The 24,814-nt window shown below is 42.2% G+C and overlaps 1 protein-coding gene across 4 annotated transcripts in view; it reads right to left on the bottom strand.

Annotated features, from left to right (window-relative positions):
* Positions 1–24,814, bottom strand: part of HYCC1 (hyccin PI4KA lipid kinase complex subunit 1) — a 100,188-nt gene that overhangs the window by 17,194 nt on the left and 58,180 nt on the right. For all 4 annotated transcript variants that reach the window (XM_069958793.1, XM_069958794.1, XM_069958796.1 and 1 more), the window contains exons 5-8: positions 19,221–19,301; positions 14,889–15,004; positions 10,095–10,190; positions 1,023–1,139 (exon numbers count right to left, since the gene is read on the bottom strand). In XM_069958793.1, the coding sequence (XP_069814894.1) occupies positions 1,023–1,139; positions 10,095–10,190; positions 14,889–15,004; positions 19,221–19,301 (410 nt within the window). The remainder of the gene's footprint in view (positions 1–1,022; positions 1,140–10,094; positions 10,191–14,888; positions 15,005–19,220; positions 19,302–24,814) is intronic.

The raw sequence follows: 24,814 nt of genomic DNA, 5'->3' as shown, positions 1-24,814 counted from the left end.
CCTAATGATGAGGAGGGTGGGGAGGAAGGACAGAGAGGTGGTGCCAGCCTAATGCATATACAAATGTAAGCCCCGGCCGTTAGACACAGCGCTGGAGGATTAAAAGTTGTTTTTATGACAATAACTGCATCCCCTGCCGAACGGACCCCAGGACAGATCTTCGATGAAAAGCAGCTATCTGAAGGTACAAGTGGTTTGGGGGGGACAGATTGTGGGTACAGAGTCACTTTAAGGCTATGATCCATCCAGTAACAACATTAAACTCTCTACACTATGTGATGCACACCTTGTTGCTATTACAGAGTGGTACTGGTATAAAACTGTATAATAGCACCCTGGCCACTATTACTATTGCATGTGGATAGATCATAGAATCCATCGTAAAACACTAAGTAAATAGATAAAGTTTGCGTGACACATAGATAAATATGCTAAAAAGATAAAAAACCGGACAGGAATATCTAAAAAGACAAACAAATAAACTTGCCCATAAAGTACAGACCTGGAGGCCATTTATTGGGTGTTGTCCAACACCCGGAGGCCAAGAGTAATTTCACAAGAACATCTACAAAGGTCCATCGCAATGTACCTGCACAATAATAGCATCTTCCTTGTATACACTCCCTAAGGCCTTCTTGATTCTTCTAGAAAAAAAGACTATTTCGCTAGTAGACCTGCCTTCCCTCAGATTACAGTGTGCAAGCAGTGTGCAAAAGGTCCAAATAAACACCAACGTTGGTGATCACTACTCTTTAGATGTATTGCACTCTGTATGTCTACCCAACCTTATTAGCCAACTGCTATATTAAAAGCTGGAAACAAGAAGACTCCTCCCACAGCTACAGCAACAATACTATCCAAATAACACTAAATGATTGTGTTCTCACTGATGAGTTGCCGTTATAAAATATTTAGATGCCAATTCAGTTATTGTGGCTATCTACACACATATCTGAATACTTGGCAGGCACTTGTACATAGGATCCATGAAAATATATAATAGCACATAGGTTTAATCTTACAATGAGTAGTAAATGCCAGTCAGAAGCTGCACCATAAACTCCGCTGACACGGGTATTCGGTTCTTGACACCTGTATATTTTCTTGCATGTTGCCGAGGATATCCACATACAGAGAGCCTGAAAAACAAAATCAGATGACAAATACATGGTCACTGTGTTCTCTGTGGTTGAATATGAATGTGTGACCTATAAATATTAGTGGTATCTATGCATACAACTGAACCATCCTCAGGCTGGGAAAACATTCTGTTACACAAGTGTCCAATACCATTCTAGCAAAACTATTTTGCATGCACTAACATGGGCACATTCTTACCTTTTTCAATGGTCCCAAAGTCCATAATTATGTAAATTATGAATGTAAAAAAAAAAATAAAAATCGGGTCCCTATTCAATATACAATGTCCTTTTATGTGGCAGATGGGTCTTTGGATGCCTTTTAGTCACAGGGCAAATTCTACCTCTGCACTCTTTACAGCCATGCCCAGGGCTGTTTCTACCATGAGGCCAAATGAGTTTATTGCTCAGGCGGCAAATGAAGTATAGGGTACAATGGTAGTATGACCATGAATTAGATCACCATGAAAACTCACAATGCATTGACTCTTGTCAACACACTGGTGGAACCGGAAACTTTTCTGCCTACACGCTTTACTTATAATTTTTAATAGGCTGGGGGATGAAGGGGCAGTGTGGGCACTAGGGCGGGGCACTATTTCAGGTTTCACTTCTGGAAGCAGATAACCTAGAATGGGCCCTGACCATGCCTGTTCCCTGTTGTACAACACACTGCCCAACAGTCTCTTAAAATGCAATTGTTCTGTTGTACATGTGCAAATTATCCATGTAGTCACCTTTTACAGCCACATATTTTTTAAATATATATATGGGTTTGGTCCTGTGACATTGGTGTTGCAGGGCCATTTCATGGCCTCCCTTCCCTGCATGTGCACGCTTTGCGGGGTTGGCGGTCGCTGACCGACACAGTGTGGAGTTAGCGTAGGGACCCGGGGGGCGGGGGTGTCTGACCAAAACTTAATATATATTTGTGACAGGACTATTTTTTTTTTTAAGCTACACCTTCATTCCACCAATAGTTCTTCCTAGAAACAGCTAACTGTACGAAACAGAAGCTTCAGTTCATACAATGAATTTAATAAGTGCTCTGGTATTTAGCAAAGCAGAATTATTCATTATTCAGTATATAATACAAAAAGATGTATGTTGTTATTTTCCAGTCTATAAATTCCTCTTATCACATAAAGAGGACACCGGTACATGACAGCTCTGTTAAGGCCATGTTGGCACATTCAGGATTGGGACATGATATCCACTGCTAATCCTCTCTCAAAAAAAAATAAGAGCACAACAGTTTGCACAGAATACTTAAAATCTCCTACATGCTTATTGTTTGTGTAGATTCCACATAAAAAATCTGCAGATTATTCCCACTGAACGATAATATCCCTTGTGTGGACTCCATGGGTCATTATTAGCACATTAGTGTCGGGAATCATGAGTATGCAAAAGAGGAGCCTGTGGAGCCTCATTGAAGAGTCTCGAAACACAGGACTAGCCAGATATCCCTCCGGGAAGGACCCAGCCAAGGGGCAGCTCCTGTTAGGAAACCACCAAATCCACCATATTAAGTGGCCCTATAAGTCAATGTAATGGCAAGGGATAAACCAAGGCTAAGTAACCATCCACATACAGATGTTTCGGGGTGTTGCCCCGAATCAGTGTGGAGCAGGATTCTGGCTAGGTGGGCGCAATGCCTAGTAGAGCCATCATGAGTGTCAGGCTTGGATTTCTGCAGCGGCTTCTTTGAAAACATACATCGTATTTCCCAGAGGCAAACCCTGACCACGAGAAGCTCACAGTAATGAAGCCGTACAAGCCGTGTAGCTATCAGAGAACTACAACATTTTCATTATCTGCTTAGGTACCTGAATTGGACCTTTCATTGTGTACATCCATAGATTACTAAAATAGTAAAGAATGTAAACAGAGAGAACATGAGAAACTTGTGTAACTACATATGATCAACAACTTATTTGTTAAAACAAAAAATGATGAGCCCTCCCGGCATCAACATCAGCATGTTATCTCTATGGAAGCCCTTCGGTTTAGTGCGTTCAGCTGACAGGGCCAGGAGGGATTATTGATATTTCTTCACTGGCAGCTTTTCAGTAACTTGCTGCATCTTTTAGGCTGGGTTCACAGAGCATTTAAAAAAAAAAAAAAAAGAAAAAAAAAAAAGAATCAATTTGTTTAAAACCAAAGCCACAACTAGGTTTAAAAGACTGGGAAAATAGGTAAAGGGAAGACTTTCTCCTTGCTGGATTCTTTTTGGACTTTGGTTCAAAAAATAACTAAATAAATAAAAAATAAGGGCACCAAAAAAATAGTGCATAGGAAACTATAAGCATAGGATTTGTATACCGAACATTACAGTATCAGCAAAGTGGATGGGAGTAGATATTTAATCCACATGGCATAAATAAAAAAACAAAACAAACAAACAAACAAAAAACACAACAGAGCAAGATTGGCTGAACTTTATTGCAAAGAGTAATGCTGGGTTTACACGGAGCGATAATTCGCCCGATCGTACGATTAACGATTTTGAAGTAACGATTTTTTTTTTATAACGATCAGCGTTTAGACGGTACAATATATCGTACAGAAAATTCGTTTTGCGATCGCTTAAGCCTATCTCACACATAGGGAAAAATCAGTGAACGACTGTTTTCACGGAACGTTTGAAATTCCCGGCTCCCCTCTTCAGCCAATCAGTGCTGCCGTGCATTGATTGGCTGAAGAGGGGAGCCGGAAATTTCAAACGGCTCCCCTTCAGCCAATCAGTGCTGAAGAGGAGCACTGATTGGCTGAAAAAGGAGCCGTTTGAAATTCCCGGCTCATCTCTTCAGCCAATCAGTGCGCTGAAGAGGGGAGCCGGGGATGTCCGAAGACCTGCTGCGCGGAGCAGGTAACGTATGTTCATGGCCGCGGCGGTGGGGGCGATCGGAGCGGCGGCGGGTAGGGCGATCGGAGCAGCGGCGGAGCAGGGCCAGTCATGTCCCTGGTAGTCTAGTCAACCCCCCAGTCATGTCTCTGGTAGCCTAGTTAATCCCTCCCAGTGATGTCCCTGGTACCCTAGTTTACCCCGCCCCCCAGGCATGTCCCTGGTAGCCTAGTTAACACCCCAGTGCCTGTCCCAAATAAAAAAAAAAAACATCCCACTCACCTTTCCTCCGCTCCCACGCTGCCCAGGTCCTCTTCTCTCTCCTCTAGCCCGTGCCAGTCTTCCCAGTCATCGCGCGCAGCCCGCAGTAGAAGGAAAACGTGCGCCACTCTGGTGGGAAAGGAGTCGGCACAGACAGCATCCTCCTGTGTTACAGACACAGGAAGATGCTGTGAATGCCGGCTCCTGCCCCACTAGAGCCGCGCACATCACAGGGGAGCCGTGGGCCGCATCGGGAGGTCTCAGGGGCCGGATGCGGCCTGCGGGCTGGTGTAAATGGACCCTAATCCTCACAGTGGATGACACTTGCATACTGATGCTCTGGCCCCATTATTTCCAATAACCCACCTGAGTACCCTGCTGCAATGTCTTCCAGTCCCCCACCACCACCCAGGGTCCTATTAGGCAAAGCAATTTTTCATTTTCCGATTAACGATAAACAGTCTCAATCAAGAAGTTTTGTGAACAACCAGAAATCATTCACCATAATACACAGAATGATAGTCTTAAGTTACGAATATAACCAAGATGGTTAATAAGATCCTTTGCATACTCTAGTGCAGCACTTCTCCAACTTTTTATACTGGAGCCGCACCGAACAGAGCAAAGTAATGCCTGGGTAACACCAGCATGACCAAGCGGATACTGGGGCCTTACCATTTGTGGTTAAAGTCAATGCAAAAATAAAAGCTATAGCTTAGGGGCCTATTCCACAGGAGCGATAATTGGCCGAATCGGCCCCATTCCGCGAATTTTCGCTCCGTGCAATAGAGAGAACGATAAGCCGATGATCGTTTCATCGGCTGATCGTTCATTTAGGTTCAGACCTTAAATCGCCATTTGCCACCAGCGCATCGCTACGCTTGAATAGCGGTGCGCGGCGGCGACCGACAATTTCAGCAGAACCATACATTAATTGTCCGGGTGCAGGTCTTCTTCTCCCAGTCCTGCGTGGCAGCATCGGCTTCGGAGCGGGGCTGTCTGAACTGACAGACCGCTAACCCAATCACTAGCCGGGACCGGGAGAAGAAGACCTGCACCCGGACAGGTAATGTATGAAGCAAGGGCTGCAAGGACATCGGTAACGATGTCCCTGCAGCCCTTGTTTCAGGATAGGGGCCGTGAAATAGGCCCAGTAAATGAGGCCCTTGTTTACGTCGTTGATTGGGCCCTGCTCGACCAGTGGAATAGGACCCATAGTCTAGCCTTCACTTGGCTCTTAAACTCTATATAACGGAACGATTATCGCCCGTATTCGGCCGATATTCGTCCAGTGGAATAGAAGGCAACCATCAGCCGACATCGTTTATGTTGGCTGATCGTTGCGTTGTTTGTCTTTTAAACATGTTGAAAGACAAACGACTTATACAGCACTGATCTACTGCAATCGCTCCCTGGAATAGGAGCGACGGCAGCAGATCGCTGCTGTATGCTATGGGCTGCCCAGACGATCCAGCAAACACCCGGGCACTAACCCGCTCGCTGCTGCCACATGGAATATTGGCGGCAGCTCGTTTACTCCTCTCAGTCGGCCCGTGGAAGTCAATAATGTTCCTAAACCAGAGACAGTTGCAGTCAGGGAAAGGACTGTGCAGCTTACAGCCACTTTTGTGAATACTTCCTCCCCAGGTGCGTCTCACCAACAACTAGGGGGGCGCCTCACCGGTGAGGCCTGCCTCTCAGTTTGAGAAGTACTGTTCTCGTGCATATAAGTATAAGAACGATCGCAATGACTAACAAACAAATGATGTATACATACACCAAAAGATTTCCAAATGATTAATTTTGATTTTATGGTTCATCAATGACACACAGACGATTACTCGTTAGTGGCTTGATGGCTGCTTTCATACACACAGAAAAATTATTGCTTAAATTTAAACTATTTTTAGCACAATTATCTTTCTGTGTGTAATCGGGCCCTTAGCAACAATGGCCCATCTCAGTCAATAAACTATGGACCCCCATTATCAAAAGACGGCCAAAGGCGTGTCATTTAGCCCTCTCTTGGGCTAGTGATGTCTGTCACAAACATATCGGGGGTGTATCTCCAGCAGACACTCCAGCAGGTTCTCCGCCACGTCAAAAAATTATATTAGCTTCAAACCAATAGAGGATGTATCCAGCAATTCTACAAAGTGAAACCAGCTGACCTGACCTCTAAGAAGCAGAAACATAAAACTGCAGACACTAAATCCTATGATGTTCATACAGTGTCTGCAAAAACAGGAAAATATTACACAACTTCTAGGTCAGGAAAACGGAGAATTTGAAACCGCCCCCTGTAACACACTGCAGGCAGCACTGACCACATACTTACACCCTATTAACACTATGCCTACACAAGTCTTCCAAATCACTAATATCAATGATATATTTGCTACATTATCCAAAAAAAAAAAAAAAAAGGCGGCTAGGGCCCCGTTGCCTGTATCTGCATTCACGTAGCTCCATTTACTGAATAAGGATTTACTTTGCTCAGTCATACAGAAAATTAAACTGTGCTGGGTATTTTTCTGTTTCAAGCACCGTTCTGTCCATTAGCTACTATATTAATACATGGCGTGCAGAGATGATTGAAATGTATTGGGATGAGGAGTTTAGTACCGCCAGGACTATTGACTGACTCCGCACTTAATTAGTTGGCTGATCAATACTCTGCAGTCAGCAATCATTCAACCGCAGCGTTGAGTTCCACTTGTACGGCATTTATAATGTATACCAGCGCTTAAGGGCAGAAAGCTGGAAAGAGAAATCAAATGCATTTTGCTTATTTTAAAAGTACTAAAAAATACTTTGTAAAGTGCTTTGATATTTAATTATTCTTACAAGGGAAAAAACGTCATACGGGAACTAAAAAAAAATATATATATACTGCTGTACATTTGGTAGTTAAAGGGGTAATCCGGTGGGGAAAAAAATGGTTTTAAATCAACTGGTGTCAGAAAGTTATACAGATTTGTCTATTTAAAACCCTTAAGTGTTGGAGTACTTATCAGCTAATGTATGTCCTGCAGGAAGTAGTGTATTCTCTCCAGTCTGACACAGTGCTCTCTGCTGCCACCTTAGTCCGTGTTAGGAACTGTCCAGAGCAGTAGAGGTTTTCTATGGCGACTTGCTACAGTTCTTAAGAGGTCACAGCAGAGAACACTGTCAGACAGGAAAGAATACACCACTTCCTGCAGAGCATACAGCAGCTGATAAGTAATGGAAGACTTAATATTTTAAAATAGAAGTAATTTATAAATTTGCATAGCTTTCTTATACCAGTTGATTTGAAAAAAAAAAATTCTTATCGGAGTACCCCTTTAAAGAGATGTCCAGTTTAAAAGACACAAAAGGTCACAAAGCACGCTCAGTAATGTACCAAATTCATCTCAAGGGGACAGGCTTTGTCTATTAACATCTATGTCCATTAGGCTTGCTGTAAAGCATGCCACTAAATGCTGTTAACAGCAGCCCAGGCCGCAATGAACAAAAAGTGAAGTTAAAAAGTTTAACGTCAGAAAATAGAAACAAACAGATTAGAATAAAAGAACATGTTTTAGTATCTAACCAGTAAAAGAAAAATTTAAGTGACATTCCCTTTAAATATTTCTGAACCTAAACCCACATAAATATGTAACGTATTAAAAGATTTAGTGATTTTTCGGTTGTCTTCCCACTTCACAACATGATGCTGACACTCCAATTAAAATATTATATTAAAAAAAAAAAAAAAAAAAAAAAAAAAAAAAAAAAACGGATTCTTAAGAGTCTTAGAATTTCTGGCAAAACATTTCCTATTTTAGCTGAATGCCAGGAAAATGTCTTCAAGGAATCTGTAATCATCCAAGCTGAGAAAAAACACCAAAGGCTGGGGAATACCGACCTTGCTCCATCTGTCAGAAAATCTACATCTACTACAGGCTGAGCTTTTCTGACGTTCATGGATGAGTTGTATAATTTCACAATTAGGGCTTAGCCCATAAGGAACATCTAAAGCTCAAGAATGACTGAATTCTTCACCGCTACAGCCATAGATGCAGAGCATGATAGAGGCAGATCAATGTTTTCTTCCTTCTGGAGGAGAACTAATTTGCACCCTTTATTTTCTATGGAGCAATAAGAGCTTAGAATAAAAGCAGATATAACATATATTGATTAAATAAATTGCTGTTGAATCCCTGAATAAAAACAATTACTGTATTTTCCGCTGAATCAAAGTGTATACATAAAGCGGTTACTGACCAGGCACTTTAACAAAAGCAGCATGAGAGCGCAAAAAGGACTTAAAAGAAATTGCTTTTACTTGACCAAGAGACCAAATAAAATGCATTGCTATCAACAGGGGCCTACTGCACAATTCACCGTTTTGCATATGGTTTGCAAAAAAACGAGTCAAGGCTCATTGCCTGCACAGTTGGCACCCGAAGTGCTTTACAGACGTAGCTTGGAGGTTATTAGGAAACACGTGAACTCCGGGCAAGAACAAGTTTATTTATAACTGGAAACTATTTCATTTCCTTATTCCTTTTGTTTTGAGTTTTCGCTTTGACCCCATACCACATAACCCAATATATATTTATGGCACTGGAGACAGACAGTCTTATTGCATGGTCCAATAAATGTATAGTTTGTGGATGGCACAGGGGGTGGAACAAAAAATAAAATAAAATGTTCCAGCCGTATAGACTTTGAGGCATGGGGCAAGCTCAACTACTGCTTTTTTCCACTGTTCTCTAAGGGAAAGTTCACACGAGCCCATGTGAGCCGATGTGGCTATCAAGCCATAAAGCAGTATAGGAGAACCAGCCCTAAAGTCCCTATTTTCAGCCCATTTCCCTTTCTACCACTGAAGTGAACGGGAATGGAGTTTTAAGCAGTGAGACCACACACTGTTTTTGATGCGGAAAACTAGTAGTTTTTCTCATCAAAAACAAACTGGTGTAAATTAGAACTGGCTCAGTTGCCCCTAGCAACCAGATTCCACCTTTCATTCCTCACAGATTCTTTGAAAAATGAAAAGTGGAATCTGATTGGTTGCTAGGGGCAACTGTGAGCCGGTTTCACTTTACAACATGATAAATCTCCCTCTATGTGTATTCTGCATGAAAAACAACACTACTTTTTACCCATGTGTATGTATCTTATTTGTGTTCTTGTAGTTGGAGAAAAACAGGGTTCCAACATTTGGGTGATCGATGAGAGTCCTAACAATCAGATCCCTGATCTATGTATAGGTGATAAATTGGGGCTGGAACACCCATTTAAATACTGTATACATCATGAAACATAAAATTTTTAATATAATAGCAAAAGAAATGCATTTGTTATATTAAAGAGTCACTGTAGTATTTTTTTTGCAGAAATCAATAGTACAGGCGATTTGGTAATTGGGTTCATTAGGCAAATATGCCGTTATCTGCATTTAAAAACACTTTTCCCAGCCCCCCCCTCCCTCCTCTTTCCATTCACTGCAAAATATCAGGAAATTGTGAGTTGTTGCATCAGACACAACCCTGTCTGTTCTATACAGAATGGAAGGGGGAGGAGAGAGTTAGTCAGCAGCAGAGAGCAGGCAGCAAAGGATAACACAACAGGAGGTGGGTGACAGCGTATTCAGAGGTCAGTGCTGACTGTCAGAGGAGATAGCCGGGTGATTAACTGTAGATTAACTCTTTGTTGTCCCGTTTTGGTGCCTCATCTCTCTCCACCCCTCCCCTCTCCATAAGCAAGCCATGAATATACCCAATTACAAAGTTTCTTAAAATCGCCTGCAATATTGATTTCTGAAAAAAAAAAAAAAAAAAATTAAACAACAGTGACACTAAGTATTATAGACTTACCTGGACGACATATGACACAGGGATCGGAGGGAAGGTGCTGGCATGAAGTTTAAGGCAGAATTATAACATAAGAGCAGGAATGACAGCACTTCGAATCTAGAGGAAAGCAGATATAACGCTGTCAGAATATAAGCTTAAAGGGGTTATCCAGGATTATAACTGCTTTAAATAAGGCACGTCATTGAACACATGGAACGATAACATAATAGCCAGAAATATTTTGATATAACTGAATAAGTCCTAGTCCAAATCAACTGGTTTCAGAAAGTTATATAGATTTGTAATTTATTTCTATACAAAAGTCTTAAGTCTTCCCATACTTATCAGCTGCTATATGTCCTGCAGGAAGTGGTGTTTCCTTTTCAATCTGACAGTGCTCTCTGCTGCCAACTCTGGTCGAGACAGGAACTGTCCAGAGCAGCAGCAAATCCCCATAGAAAACCTCTTCTGCTCTGGACAGTGGAGTCAGCAGAGAGCACTATATTAGACTGAAAAGAAAAACACCACTTCCTGTAGGACATCTGACATCTGTAGGCAGCTGATACAAACGGGAAGACTTGAGATTTTTAAATAAAAGTAAATGACAAATCTATATAACTTTTATTAAAAAAACCAGGTGATTTAAAAGAAAAATATTTTCAGATTTGAGATATATATATGTGTGTATATATGTTTGTTTTACGCTACAGAAGTAGTCCACAGATTGTATATACTGTACTATTTTTCTGAAAAAAAAAATTTAAAAAAAAAAAGGTCAGTTGAAAATCCATCCACCTAGAAAAACTCTCATTTCCCGTTGCAGCTTTAACGGTGTAGAATAAAACCATAACGACAATGTGGCTGTGATTATAGCTTACGATAAAAGAGTTGTAAGGCAATCCTTCCTTATTCCTACAGACGGTGCACAAATAATGGGGTTTCAGCAAGCAGTGCTAGACAGGGGATGAATTGCTTTTGTTGTCTGAAGTGTTCAGTTTCCATAATGAACGCATATAAATGCAGGGGAAAAAAATTGCCTTTGCTAAACTGCTATGCTGTGGTGTGTCGGCACAGATGTAAAGTGGTGCTCCGCTGAGATGACAAGGCGGCCCTTAGACCCATGGAAGTGTAAGGTTTCCCTTTCCATACCAATATAAACCAAAAGTTCTTACTGCTCATAATCATTCATTGCAGAATGTAATTATAAAAACAATATTAGATTCAACAAGAACGGCTCTGAGAGGCCTTTTTAGCCTTCAGCTCATACATCAGAGTTCACATTATATCAGATGTATAATTGTATAATCAGCTAGCTCCCAGAAGGAACGGAAAAAAAAAAAAAAGTTTCCAGAATTCAGTTTAACTTACACACATCATAAATGTCAGATTGGTGGGATTTAAAGGGTGCCTGTCACTATGTGTTCTCCATTGTTTGACATGGACCACTCAGGTCATTTGGGTTGCTGAGGAAATGTCCCACTCCCGGCGAGTTCTGTGCCAAATCCTTATTATTTGAATAGGGCTTCTATATGGAACTCGCTGAATTTCCTCTGCAACCTGATCTCTTTGCATGAGCTGTGTTGCTGCACACCAAACTGTGGCGAGAGTTGGCAGAGCATAGTGACAGATACCCTTAAAATGACAGTAAAAATATTTTTTATAGAATAGTTTAAAAAAAAAAGTGGAATCCAGTTAGAATGATCTTATGATTTGTCCTAGATACATAGAAAATTACACTGGAAAAATCTCATCACTGCTTTGGGTCATCACTGACTTAAAGAATAAAGGGAGTCCTATATATCACTTTTACCCATTTGCTTAAAAGGATACTCTGGCAACTAAAACTTTTTATATAGGGCTGCCCTTATATAAAACACAACAAACATCTAATTCTTATCTTTCAACATGCCCCCGGTGTCCTCAGAGATTCCCCTGCTGACTCAGCAACTTCCAAGACGTGTCGGCTGTGACAATCACTGACAGATGGGACAGCTCTGTGCAGAGTGATTGGCTGAGTGGGCTGTCACTGCCAAGACAGGTTAAGGCCCTATTCCACGGGCCCTCGTTCCCCGCTCGCTGCCGCCACTATTCCACGCGGCTGCAGCGAGCGGGTGAGTCCGGGGCGCCGTGGGGAGCTGCGGGGGGCTGCCTGGGTGATCACTAGATCGTCCGGGCAACCCACAGGGGATAGTGGCGGCCTGCTCCACGGGAAGACGGCAGCAGATCACTGCTATCCTGGTTGTTTGTCTTTCAACATGTTTGAAAGACAAATGACGCAACGATCAGCCGACATGAACGATGTCGGCTGATCTTTGTCTTTTATTTCATGGGACGATTATCGGCCGTAACGGCCGAATACGGCCGATAATCGTTCCGTGTAATACGGCCTTTAGTCTCACAAATGATGGTGGCTGTGGTCAGCAGGGGGCCTAGAGACACCGCAAGAGCATGGTGAGGTAAGAATAGGATGTTTATTATGTTTTATGTAAAGGCACTACCACTGACGGACAGAGATTCACACCCTAAGGCGATAAAGCATATTTTAATAAAGTTATTGCTAAAAAATTAACCATTAACAACAAAATCTTTGTGAACAACGTGCAACGTACAGATATGGAGGAACTCAGGATATAGGGCCAGGGGGAGGGATGTGCTCTCTCACAGCTAAACCAGATGTAAACACTCACCCTGCCTCTTGGGGTGCCCACCTGCTCATAGGGTGGCCCCAACCACGCTGCCGGTCCCTCCCTAGCCACTAGATGCAGGGAAAAAAATAAAGTGACAAACACGTGTTTTAAAAACAGGTAAAAAAACCTCACCAACACCCTATATACAGGAATCTATATACAGTTCTGACGTTATTCTCCTGTGCAGGCACAGAACCTGTGAAACTGGTGTTCCTACTCCAGAGAACTGCACACCATTGTGTCTACTAATTGCAGAAGGGTGAGCTGATTTTTAAAAATGTTACTGATCTACATCCTTGCTTAGGCCTGTGAGCCGTGACCCCCGCCTTGGGCAGAAAATTGTCATTTACATGTGGGGGCCTCTGTGTTGTAGCGCCTACTTTATTCCAAGTGTTGTAACGTCTCCTATTGTGATAAAGTCAAATAAAAAGATTTGTTTAGCACCCAATATCTGAGCAGTGCCAAAAGTTCAATTGAAATCTATAGCCAGTTACTAAAAACATACTGGGCCGTTTCTTGGTAACTATGACTTTCAACAAACGTTTGACATCATAGTGATATCACAAATTTTAATGGTTGGTGGCCTGGGTGCTATCGATCACTAAAAAGAACTGGTAGAAGCGTCAGCTAAACATTGTGCCTGCCTATTTCTATTTGGCCCCCCACAAGGAGCAGGGCAAGCTGTATACAGATTTATAAAAAAAAAAAGCTAGGAGCCGAGCACTTCTGCCCATTTCAGTAAACAAGGATCTATGATCCTCCCAGAAGAATGAATAGAGAAACTGACTTCCTGTGCACAGACAAGGCACTGAGTCAGTAAGCTTCTTTGGCGATCACGTGGTATGGCCAGAGACTGGAGCAGAGCAGATAACTCTGCAATATAGGCATGGTAAACAAAAGCTTTGTATTTCTATTTGCGTAATGGTATTTAGCAACGAACTAGGGGGGAGATTTTTTTTTTTTGCTAAATATATACCACTTTAGCAAGTCTATTAATGGTCTGCAAGCGGAAAAAGATGTATTTGCCATGGCAATCACAGGACACTTCTCCACATCAATGTTCTGTGAACAGTAACTAGATAAACTATGGACAAAACAGTATACACCAAAGTTGCCACTACAAGGCCACAAGATGGCAACTTAGTTTAGTGGATGGTACTAATCAGTGACTGGGTTAATATGTGTAAAATAACCGAGAAACCACAGGGTAGGACCGCCCACTGGGGTTCTAAGCCCAGAATGAGCAAAGGTTTAGATGGGGAAAAAAGATTTATAAGATCTACTAATGTATTCATTCATACAGTACATGTATATCAATACAACTTAAACACTTTTATACTTAGGAGTTTAAAGTAATACTGTCACCCTTCCCCCCCTTTATGGCAGATTATCGCTCTATGTAATAAAAACAATGATAAGCCAAAGAGCTGATCATTGGCTGATCGCTGTCTTTCAAATATGTTCAAAAATAATTGGCCACTGGCTATGCATCACTACATGTCAAAATAGGGTGCTCAGCCAATCACTGGCTGTGGTGCTGTCCAGTCTCGGCCAGTGACTGGCCGAGCAGCCTGTCACTGAAGAGACCAGACTAGAAGCGTCAGCATTGACCAGTGCACACAAGCAAAGGCTGCCTCGTGTAACACAGTGTCCCCTAGGCTGGGCTACACAGTCTAGGCGACACTGTCCACCGCGAAAATTAAACAAGAGTAAGCGGGGTGACAGTATCACTTTAAACTCGTAAGTATACTGAATTGTTATTTCATGGGCAGTATATGCATTTGCTAAAACAAGACAGGACAGAAATGGTGACAGGTCCACTTTAAGTGACTGCTAAATAGCGACTTGAGTACAGTTAGTACCCATATATATATTTTTTGTAATGTATTTCAAATGCTCAGTATTGCTCTGTTATAAGAATTTTTCTATATACACCTCACCTTATTTACAAGCTATGGGCAGTAGGTGCAATGTGGAACAAGTATTATGCAGGATAACTGAGTATTCCTTCTTAGAGCAACTTTGTGTCATCTACATTACTAGGTCTGAACAGAGCCCCAAGCATATTATATGGCAACCTGTTGCATGATTCCACAAAATTTCATATACATCTAAGTGAGAACTTTACCTGTTCTGAGCAGTTAACATTTCCCTTTGTGGATGAGGCCCACTGTACACCACTCTGGTTAGACCGTGCTGGGATAACGCTCCTTCAGTCAGAGCCATGGAGCCTATACTGGAGGGCTAAAGACAAAACATAGTTTAAAGGTGTTATTACCAGGTGAATTCATACAGTATATCTCACATCGTTAGTATGTTATTGCTGCCACTACATTCAGCATAAGTATAATAAGGTAATAATTTACAGTCTAGTGACTGCAATCCCAACTCTGATATCCCCAGCAATCTGGTCTATGTGTTATGCTGTTTGCCTGATATGACCAGATAAGCTGCTTAAAGGGAACCAACCACATTAAAAATACCTATTAAGCTAGGGAAAATGTGCTGATAAATCACTCAGCAAACTTCCCATACATGTCCCTATATCCTTCATCCCTGCAAAGTAAAATTTATACAAATTGGCGCACCGTACGTTACAAATTGGCATGCCCCTGTGGGCGTGAGGGGCATTATTCAATCTCCAGCAAAGCTGTGAAGTCATCCAGAGGCATGCCATAGTGCACAGCGGCACGTCAATGTTCTCATCACGTTGTACATGCGCAGTACAGCAAGTCACGTTCTGTGCTGTAGGCAGCATGATGGGAATGTTGGCGCACCACCGTGCGCCTCTGGATGACATTGCGGCTTCACTGGAGATGGAATAACCCCCTCACGCCAAAAGAGGTGTGATTAAATCGCCAGAACCGCCCAGGGGACTGTGACTACCTTCAAACAGCCCACTGCCCAGCTGACTACTTGGGGGTCATTAACATACTTTTACAAATTGACGCGCCGTAAGTTTAAAAGTATTACTTTGCAAGGACAGAGGATATAGGGACATGTATGTGATTTATCAGCACATTTCCCTAGCTTAAAAGGCATTTTAAACGTGATTAGTTCCCTTAAAAAATTTTAACTAGTACATTTTGAATAGAAAAAATACTTTAAAGGTAACTTGTCATCTTATCATTTTCATGCTGCCTTAACCAAGTGTCATCATATCTCCCCTCCTCACTAGCCTTAATTGATAGATCTGTCCTTATAACCAAACAGGAAGAGATCCATCAATCGACCAATCAAGGCTGACGGGGCAGGGACAAGCCCCTGGGGACCGCCCTGATGACTTATTGTTCAAGCAGCATGAAAGTAATGACCGATTTCATTTAAACTATGATGAATCCTGAGCGAACACAGAACAGAATTAGCTAAGGAATATTACAGATCATTGTCCTAAACTATCACATACATGAGTGCAAATATAAACAGCAGGACCCATTTCCCCCTGACATTTCAGATACAACACCTGTTTGTCTACATTGTAGCTTGTATTGGCACCGTACCGACTGGTGCAAAGAAGCAAACGTAGAAATGTGAATATTCATACTGTGTCCATTTGTAATAGATTAAAAATAAAGGACAAGAATATAAGGATCAGCTCATATTTCCATTAAACTGTCCCATTGCTCCTAGACAGTAATATTTTATCATAATGTATACACATTTTATTAGTGAATAACTCCATTCATATATGTAGATTTGTATATTTTACTTTCTTCAATGAAGAAAAACAAAAACCAAGAATGGACAGATATGACCTAAAACAGTCTTATTCTATAGAGGGGGAGAAAAAAGTATCCCAAGGACAACCGGACACATAGATCGACACTCTTGATGGGAAACTTACGGTGTGTTACATGTACTCATGAATATATTTTGTCCTATTCAAGGTTAGGCTGCATTTACGTGTCCAAAGAATCTGTATGCAATTGCGGACGGACTACAGACCCATTAATTTGAATGGGCCTGCTGACACATCCGTTTGTGTGTTGCAGGGCCATGATTTCTAATAAATGGGTCTATGCATCGTGGACAGCTAAGGATGCACATTAGTAGGGCAGACAGCCCTACAGATGCCTGAAGGTAGCCTTAGAATGCAGCTCCTCATCTATAACACTATAAAACTTTTTAAAAGTTTTGAAAATGTGGGTGGCATTGTGCCTGAGCTATTCTAATAGCATTTAACTATATGCTTTACAGCAAGCTCCATGGCCCAATGGACACGATAGGCAGAACCTGTCCCATTCAGATAAATGAGAAAGACTATTGAGCATGCTCAGTGACCGTTATAGAGTTTATTCTACAGGAAAGAGTTTAAGCTATTGTGTGTACCTCTTATCTATATATTGGCATCACCAGTCTGTATTGGCGTCACTAGCTCAGCCCTCTCCTGGATCTCCTCTTACCTCTCCAACTGCACTTTTAGTGTCTCCCACTCCCACACCACCTCCTCTCCTCGTACACCCACTGTTAGTGCCCCCCAAGGCTCGGTACTCAGGCCCCTTCTCTATCTATACCTTTGGCTTGGGACCCATCATAGAATCCCACAGTTTCAGGTATCACTTCTATGCAGACGACACTCAGATCTCTTTCTCCGGTCTTGATGTATCCTCCTTTCTATCCAGGATTACAGAGTGTCTATCGGCCATATCTTGCTTCTTCTCCTTCAGCTTTCTAAAGCTTAACATGGACAAAACAGAACTAATCAACTTTCCCCCATCTCGCTCCACCATGCCATCTAATCTGTCAATCACTTTCGATGGCTGCACTCTGTCCCCTGTCCCCCAAGTCTGCTGCCTTGGGGTCACCTTTGACTCTGCCCTGCCTTTTAAACCACACAATCAGACCCTGACCACTACCTGCCCCCTTTACCTCAAAAACATTTCCCGAATCTGCTCTTTTCTCACCCCTGACTCCACAAAACTTCTGGTACATACTCTCATTATCTCCCGCTTGGACTACTGTAACATCCTCCTTCTGGCCTTCCATCTAACTCCCTTGCTCCCCTTCAGTCTATCCTTAACTCTGCTGCCTGAATAATCCACCTTTCCCCTCGCTTTGCCTCTGCCGATTGTCCGACGGATTCATTTTAAATTGTTGACCATGACGTACAAGGCCATCCACAACCCGTCCCCTTAGTACATCTCTGACCTGATATCCCGCTACCGTCCCTCACGCAATCTACGATCCTTCAATGACCTCCTTTTGTGCTTCTCCCCTTGTTTTTACCTCACACAATCACCTCCAAGACTTTGCCCGAGCCTCCCCCATACTCTAGAACTCACTACCCCGACACATTCGGCTCTCATCCATCATCAAGACCTTAAAAAGTAAGCTGAAAACCCATCTCTTCAAACTAGGCTGCAACCTACAAAACATTCTGCATCACACTTTGACTGGCTGCACTTTACCTTCTGTCTCTCTACCCTTACCTTGTAGATTGTAAGCTGTCGCGGGCAGGTTCCTCTTTCCCTATGTACCAGTCGGCCATTTACCTTTATGTAATGTGTTTTTTTTATCTTATGATGTTCCTGTTTGCCACCCCCTATCGCCTATATAGCGCTCTGGAATAAAGGGGGCTTTATAAATAATAATAATAATAATAATAATAATAATAATAATAATAATAATTGAGGAGGGCACTGCTGGGAAATTACCTATACAGAAAAGGAAGCCTCAACTTAGTTTTAAAAAAACACAAGTTTTGTTTGGTCAACATAACAAAAAAGGAATTCTGACAGCATTAAGTAGTGAAAATCTTCAGGTAAAGTTATTCATGAAGCCAAATAAACAAGCGCAACATTTCAACTCAGGCAGGATCTTTTTCGAACATGCTGCACCCTTGATCAAAATGTTGCGTTTAAGGATTTGGCTTTATGAATAAACGTCATTAAATATTTTCACTACTAGATGCTGGAATACTTCTTTGTGTTACTTCTTTATGTTACTAGGCCCCTATTAGGGACTGGGGGTTGACTGGCATGCATCTACATTCTAACTACAGCAATTTTAATTGGAATTTTGTGGCTGTTCTTGTAATTATTATTATTATTATTATCATTATTATGCCCTGTAATATGTCAAGGGAATTTTTTTTATGACAGGTACTCTTTAAGCCAAGTAGCCAGAAGGAAAGTTGCTAAATAAAAAAAATCTTAAAAATATGTTTAACATAAAAAGTGTAATTTAAATAGTAGGACACTTTCCAAAGACAAATTCTCTATGTTCGCTACTCAAAGTGCTCTGATAATTCAGCAAAAATATAGATTAACCAACCACGTAACTGTACTATGTACAGTATTATGGGATGCTTATAACACTTTAAGTAGACATCAACAATACATTAGGAAGCTGATCTCTTCCTCTGGGCCGTCCTCTTCCGACTTTAAAGGAGATTGAGCGTAACAAAAAACACAAAGCTGCAGCCTCTGTGGAAATCACAGATGAAACATTCACTTCCTACCTCATGGAATACTGAGGGCTTCGAAACGGATGGGATTGTGAAAGATAAGACCCTGCTGTGTCCTTGTTCATCCATAATTTCCTGCAAAAACAAGAATAATATTTATTTCACTTGCAACTTCACAAATATCCGTCCATACCCCTGGCATGAAAAGGTATTGTGCCATTCCTAGGAGCATGGAGTTGGACTGCATATGTACAATTATATGAGGCATAAATATTAACACTGCGGCACTGGTCTTTAAATCGAACTATTTTTTATGTATTATCACCATGTTTTTAGGACTGTAACATGCAATTGGAAGGAATACATAATATACACACAGGTTTAAAGGGGTACTATAAGCAGGTTAGACAAATCTAACCTGCTGCTATGTCTCTATTGTGCACGAGGCGCTGAAGAGGAAGGTATGTCTCTTACCTTCATCCTCCGCACCGTCACCTTTAATGATTATCAATGGAGCTTGCCAACTGGATCAGTGCTCTGCGGGCGATAGCCACACCCCCAGTGCTCCCATAGACACAATTACCTTCATCCTTGGCACTGTTCCTGTGTAGTTATTAATGTAAGAGACATACCTTTGTAATGGCCCAGAAAAGGTATTTATTGGCAGGCATCTGGAGATGTATTGTTGCTATTGGCCACCTTAGACAGTCTGTATAGGGACCTATGTATTTGCTGCTTTTTCCTAACTCTCTTATGGAGATAGTGTTTTCTGTCATATATTTATTCAATGTGTTGTGATGTATTAATCGCTAATGATACAAGTGTTGAGCTTGATCAGTGCTCCTCCCCTGCAACCTATCACACTCTAGTGATTGGCCAGGGGAAGCTAGCTCCGCCCACCTTCTACCCAGTAGGGCTGTGCGGTCTTGTCAGTGACAGTTGGCAGTCTGGCATTGCCAAAGTCACATCTAACCTCCCTACGTTACCTCAGTAATCCTGTCAGCCTCCATCTTTAACCCCCTAAGGCGTTTTCAGCATCCGTTTAACGCATCCGTTTTTTTGAAAAAACGCATGAAAAACGGATTGCAAAAAACGGATTCATTTGTGTGCATCCGTTTTTCCATTGACTTCCATTATAAAAAAAAAAACGATCCGTTTTTTTTGGCGGACCAAAAAACTTTGCTGACCCTATTTTTCTGGACGTTAAAAAAAACGGATCCGTTAAACGGATGCTGAAAACGCAGTGTGAACCTAGCCTAACCGGTTTCCAGTCAGCCATAAGGACTAATACGTGTCTTTGAAGTCTCAGCAGGACATCCTCTGCATTTATTAGTGCCTGCTGTCGGATTGGTGAAGTGATAGAGGGTCTCCCATTCACCGTCCACATCTTCCTGGCTTCCAAGTCAGTGTGTCCATGCGTCTTCCTCCTACATGATAGTGAGCGTTGACAGCGTCAAGTCTCTTCAGTAACTTCAAGTACCTATTCACATGTACCTTATAAAGGCTGAAAAACCGCAAAATCCCTGGAACAGGTCTGTCTCTTTGAAATCCTATTTATCTGCCAAGTCTAAGCTATAGTAACCAAGGTAACCCTCCCCCTGAAGCTAAGGACTCTGATCAAGCCAACAATTTACCGTCATCAGATGCCCCTGTATTGGATTGTACATAGTTATCCTTCAAGTAAAGTCTTAATATACTTTCTCTGCTATTGTGTGAAGACTTTTATTAAAAATTATATGTCCCTGTGTGTATGCTGAAGAAGACAAGGGCCCCAGCACCTTCGGACCCCACCGTGACAGGAAGGTTTCAGAAGATGAACCCTAAGGTTGAACTACACCACCCAGCAACACAACCCCTTAGCATATCACCCCGCAACACCTAAGGGACATTATACCTTCATCCTCAGCGCCCTGTGTGCTATCAGCAGGTTCAATTTATCTAACTTGCTGATAGTTTCCCTTTAAAAGGGCTTGTCCGGGTATAATATACAGTATATTACAAAAATGTATAAATATATAATAAAGAGAACAACCCCCTTAAGCAAAAAAGTGTTTTACAGATGTGTCACCATTTTTAGTGATCTAAATGTTTGCTTTTCAGCTGTACTGTACTTTATGCTCTGCTTGAATATTTAGGAACTGGTTTTTCTAATAAATTGCTTTAATAAAATTATATTACTATGTAACATAACATCTTCATAATATACGTACTGTCAGAACGGGCCCGCTGTCACAGCACTCTGTATGAGTAAGTCCCTTATTTAATAAATTACTATGGTTTAATGTCTAGTTAATAAAAAGGTTGCCAACCACTTTAATGATTGTCGGAGGAAAGTTATGCCATGCTAAATACACTTGGGCATGCAAATCATTAAGATCTGGAAGCACCCTTTGTAGCTGCCAACCAACAATAGACACCACGGGCCATAGTAAAGCCAAAGAAAATCAGCAAAAATATTATAATATAAAAAAATATTAGAATAGCTAAAATATTTAAAAAAATTGCATTATGCCTAGTGCAGAAACATACAAAATTACTCTCACCGGTAATTCACTTTCCACGAATCCTTCATGACAGCACCATGATTGGGGATTGGAGGATGCTCCGGTCGTCTCTATAGGGACAGGAACACAGACAAGTTTAAAAGGCCCCTCCCTAGGCACACCCCCAGTGATTCTAAATTATAAGTAGAGGTGCACCCAATTTCCTTCAACCCATCCATCGGGCGGGAATTAATGTGGTGCTGTCATGAAGGATTCGTGGAAAGTGAATTACCGGTGAGAGTAATTTTGTATTTCCACAGCATGCTCCTTCATGACAGCACCATGATTGGAGACCTACCATATTAGTAGTCTCAGGGAGGGACAACTGCTTGTAGGACTTTTCTGCCGAATGCACAGTCCTGATTTGCTGCGACGTTCAGTCGGTAAGGTTTAATGAACGTATTTATGCTTGACCACGTAGCTGCTTTGCATATCTGGTCAGGTGATGCGTCCGCTTTTTCTGCCCAGGAAGAGGAGACCCCACGTGTTGAGTGAGCTTTGATGCCAGGTGGAGCAGGTTTATTTTGTGCTCTATAGCCCTCTGCTATTGCCTGTTTTATCCACCTGGCTATTGTATCCTTGGATACCTTCTTCCCCCTATTCTTATCCTGGTATTGCACAAATAGATTATCATCAATTCTCCATGATTTGGTTGTATTGAGGTAGTGTATTATGACCCTTCTCACGTCTAAACAGTGAAATTTCCTTTCCTTGTGATTAGCTGGAGTGCTACAAAAAGACGGGAGTATAATATCCTGATTTCTGTGAAAATCAGTATTTACCTTGGGAGTAAATGTGTAGTCATGTCTTAGTACTATCCTGTCCTCTAAAATTTTTAGGAATGGTTCTCTAGAGGATAGAGCCTGGATTTCTCCGACCCTTCTAGCTGTAGTGATAGCGACTAAGAAGGCAGCCTTGATGGAGAGCAACTTTATGGATATTTCCTCTAAGGGCTCAAAAGGATCTTCTGTCAGAGCTACTAAGACCGTGTTGAGATCCCAGGAAGGAAACTGTTTCCTAGGGGCAGGTCTAATCCGAGATACTGCCTTGACGAATCTGCTAATCAGTTTGTTCTCCATCAAGGAAGTCTCAAAAAAACTAGATAAAGCCGAAACTTGTACTTTTAATGTACTAAGACTGAGACCCTTATCTAGGCCTTCTTGAAGAAAGTCTAGAATAGCTGGTACATCCGGACTCTCCAAGTCAGGAATTTTCGGGCTATACCAGTTCAAGAAAGTTATCCAATATCTTTTGTATATAGCTGAGGTAGAACCTTTTCTACTAAGTAGAAGGGTAGATATTACTTTATCAGACAGGCCCTTACGTACTAGTATCTCCCTTTCAGGAGCCATGCAGCTAACTTTAGTTTTTCTACCCCTGGATAGACTACTGGGCCCTGGAGTAGGAGATCCTTCCTCACTGGAAGAGACAGAGGACCCTCTACTGCCATTTCCTCCATTGGGAACCAACTTCTCTTTGACCAAAGAGGGGCTACTAGGATCACCGTGGTCCGACTTTCCCTGATTTTTCTCAGTACTAGAGGAATTATCGGGAAGGGAGGGAAGGCATAAGCTAGATTCATGTTCCATGGAACCGACAGAGAGTCCAGCCTCCAAGGACTGTCTACCCGGCTGAGAGAACAAAAGACCTCTACTTTCCTGTTTTTTTGAGATGCGAAAAGGTCCACCTGAGGTAACCCCCATTTCTGAACTAGCATCTGAAATACTTCCTGATTCAGGGACCATTCCCCTGGTAGTATTTGCTGGCGACTTAAATAGTCTGCCTTTACATTGTATATGCCTCTTAGATGGACTGCTGTAATAGATAAGACATTGTTTTCCGCCCAGGCGAAGATGTTGTCTGCTACTCTCTGAAGGTGAAGGGACTTTGTCCCCCCCTGGTGACGTAGATAAGCTATGGTTGTCATATTGTCCGAGAGTATCTTGACGTGCTGACCCTTTAGAGAGTCTTGGAAGTGTTGGAGTGCTAGCCAGGCCCCTAGAAGCTCTCTTAGGTTTGAGGAGCAAACTGAAATCTCCTGTGACCACTCGCCCTGGGCATAAAGTCCTAGACACTGAGCTCCCCAGCCTGAGCCACTGGCGTCTACTGTGACTGCCACCACGGGTTCCTGAACCCATAGAACTCCTGCCTGTAAATTTTTGGGACAGAGCCACCAGGAAAGGGACTCCTTTACCTTCTGCCCTACCAGAACTTTATTGTCTAATGACCTGGGATTCCTGTCCCAGGATGATAGAATCCGATTTTGGAGTATTCTCGAGTGGGCCTGACTCCAGGCTACGCAGGTTATGGAGGAGGTCATGAGGCCCAGTATCCTCATGCACTGTCTGAGGGAAGCCCTGTCTTTGGCTCTGAATTCGGAGAATTCCTGTAGGATGCGAGTCTGTTTCTCCACAGGTAGAAAAGAGGTCTGTAGCTGAGAATCTAGTAACACCCCTAAAAATACCTTCTGTCTGGTTGGAACTAGTTCTGACTTCGGAAAATTTATTATCCAACCCAGCTGAGTAATTAGCTTCATTACTGAGCTGAGTTGACACAGGAGGTTTTCTTTTGACTGGGCTACCAGAAGGAAGTCGTCTAAATAAGGAAATAGACAAATTCCTTCTTTCCTGAGATGGGCTACCATCTCTATCACCAGCTTCGTAAATATCCTCGGAGCTGAGGATATCCCGAAGGGGAGACAACAAAATTGGAAGTGGCGTACCACTCCCTGCCAGAGAACCGCAAATCTGAGATATTTGTGATATCTGGGGTGTATTGGGACGTGGTAGTAGGCATCCTTCAGGTCTATTGAGACCATGAAGGAGCCCGACGGGATCAGGGAAATGATCGTCTTTATCGTTTCCATCTTGAAACGGCGGTAGACAATCCATTGGTTCAGAAACTTTAAATTGATTATTGTTCTGTACGTTCCGTTCGGTTTTTTTACTAAGAAGAGGCTGGAGTAATAACCCTGCCTCTCCTCTGGAACTGGAACTGGCACCACCGCCCCTAGGGCAATCATATCCTCTACCCCCTTGAGGATTAGATTGTTTTGGTTTATAGATCCCGCATCTGTAATGAGAAACCTGGTCGGAGGGAGGCTGC

Source organism: Dendropsophus ebraccatus, chromosome 2, assembly GCF_027789765.1.
Source record: "Dendropsophus ebraccatus isolate aDenEbr1 chromosome 2, aDenEbr1.pat, whole genome shotgun sequence".
NCBI classification, from domain to species: domain Eukaryota; kingdom Metazoa; phylum Chordata; class Amphibia; order Anura; family Hylidae; genus Dendropsophus; species Dendropsophus ebraccatus.
This window is presented reverse-complemented; position numbering and strand designations above follow the sequence as displayed.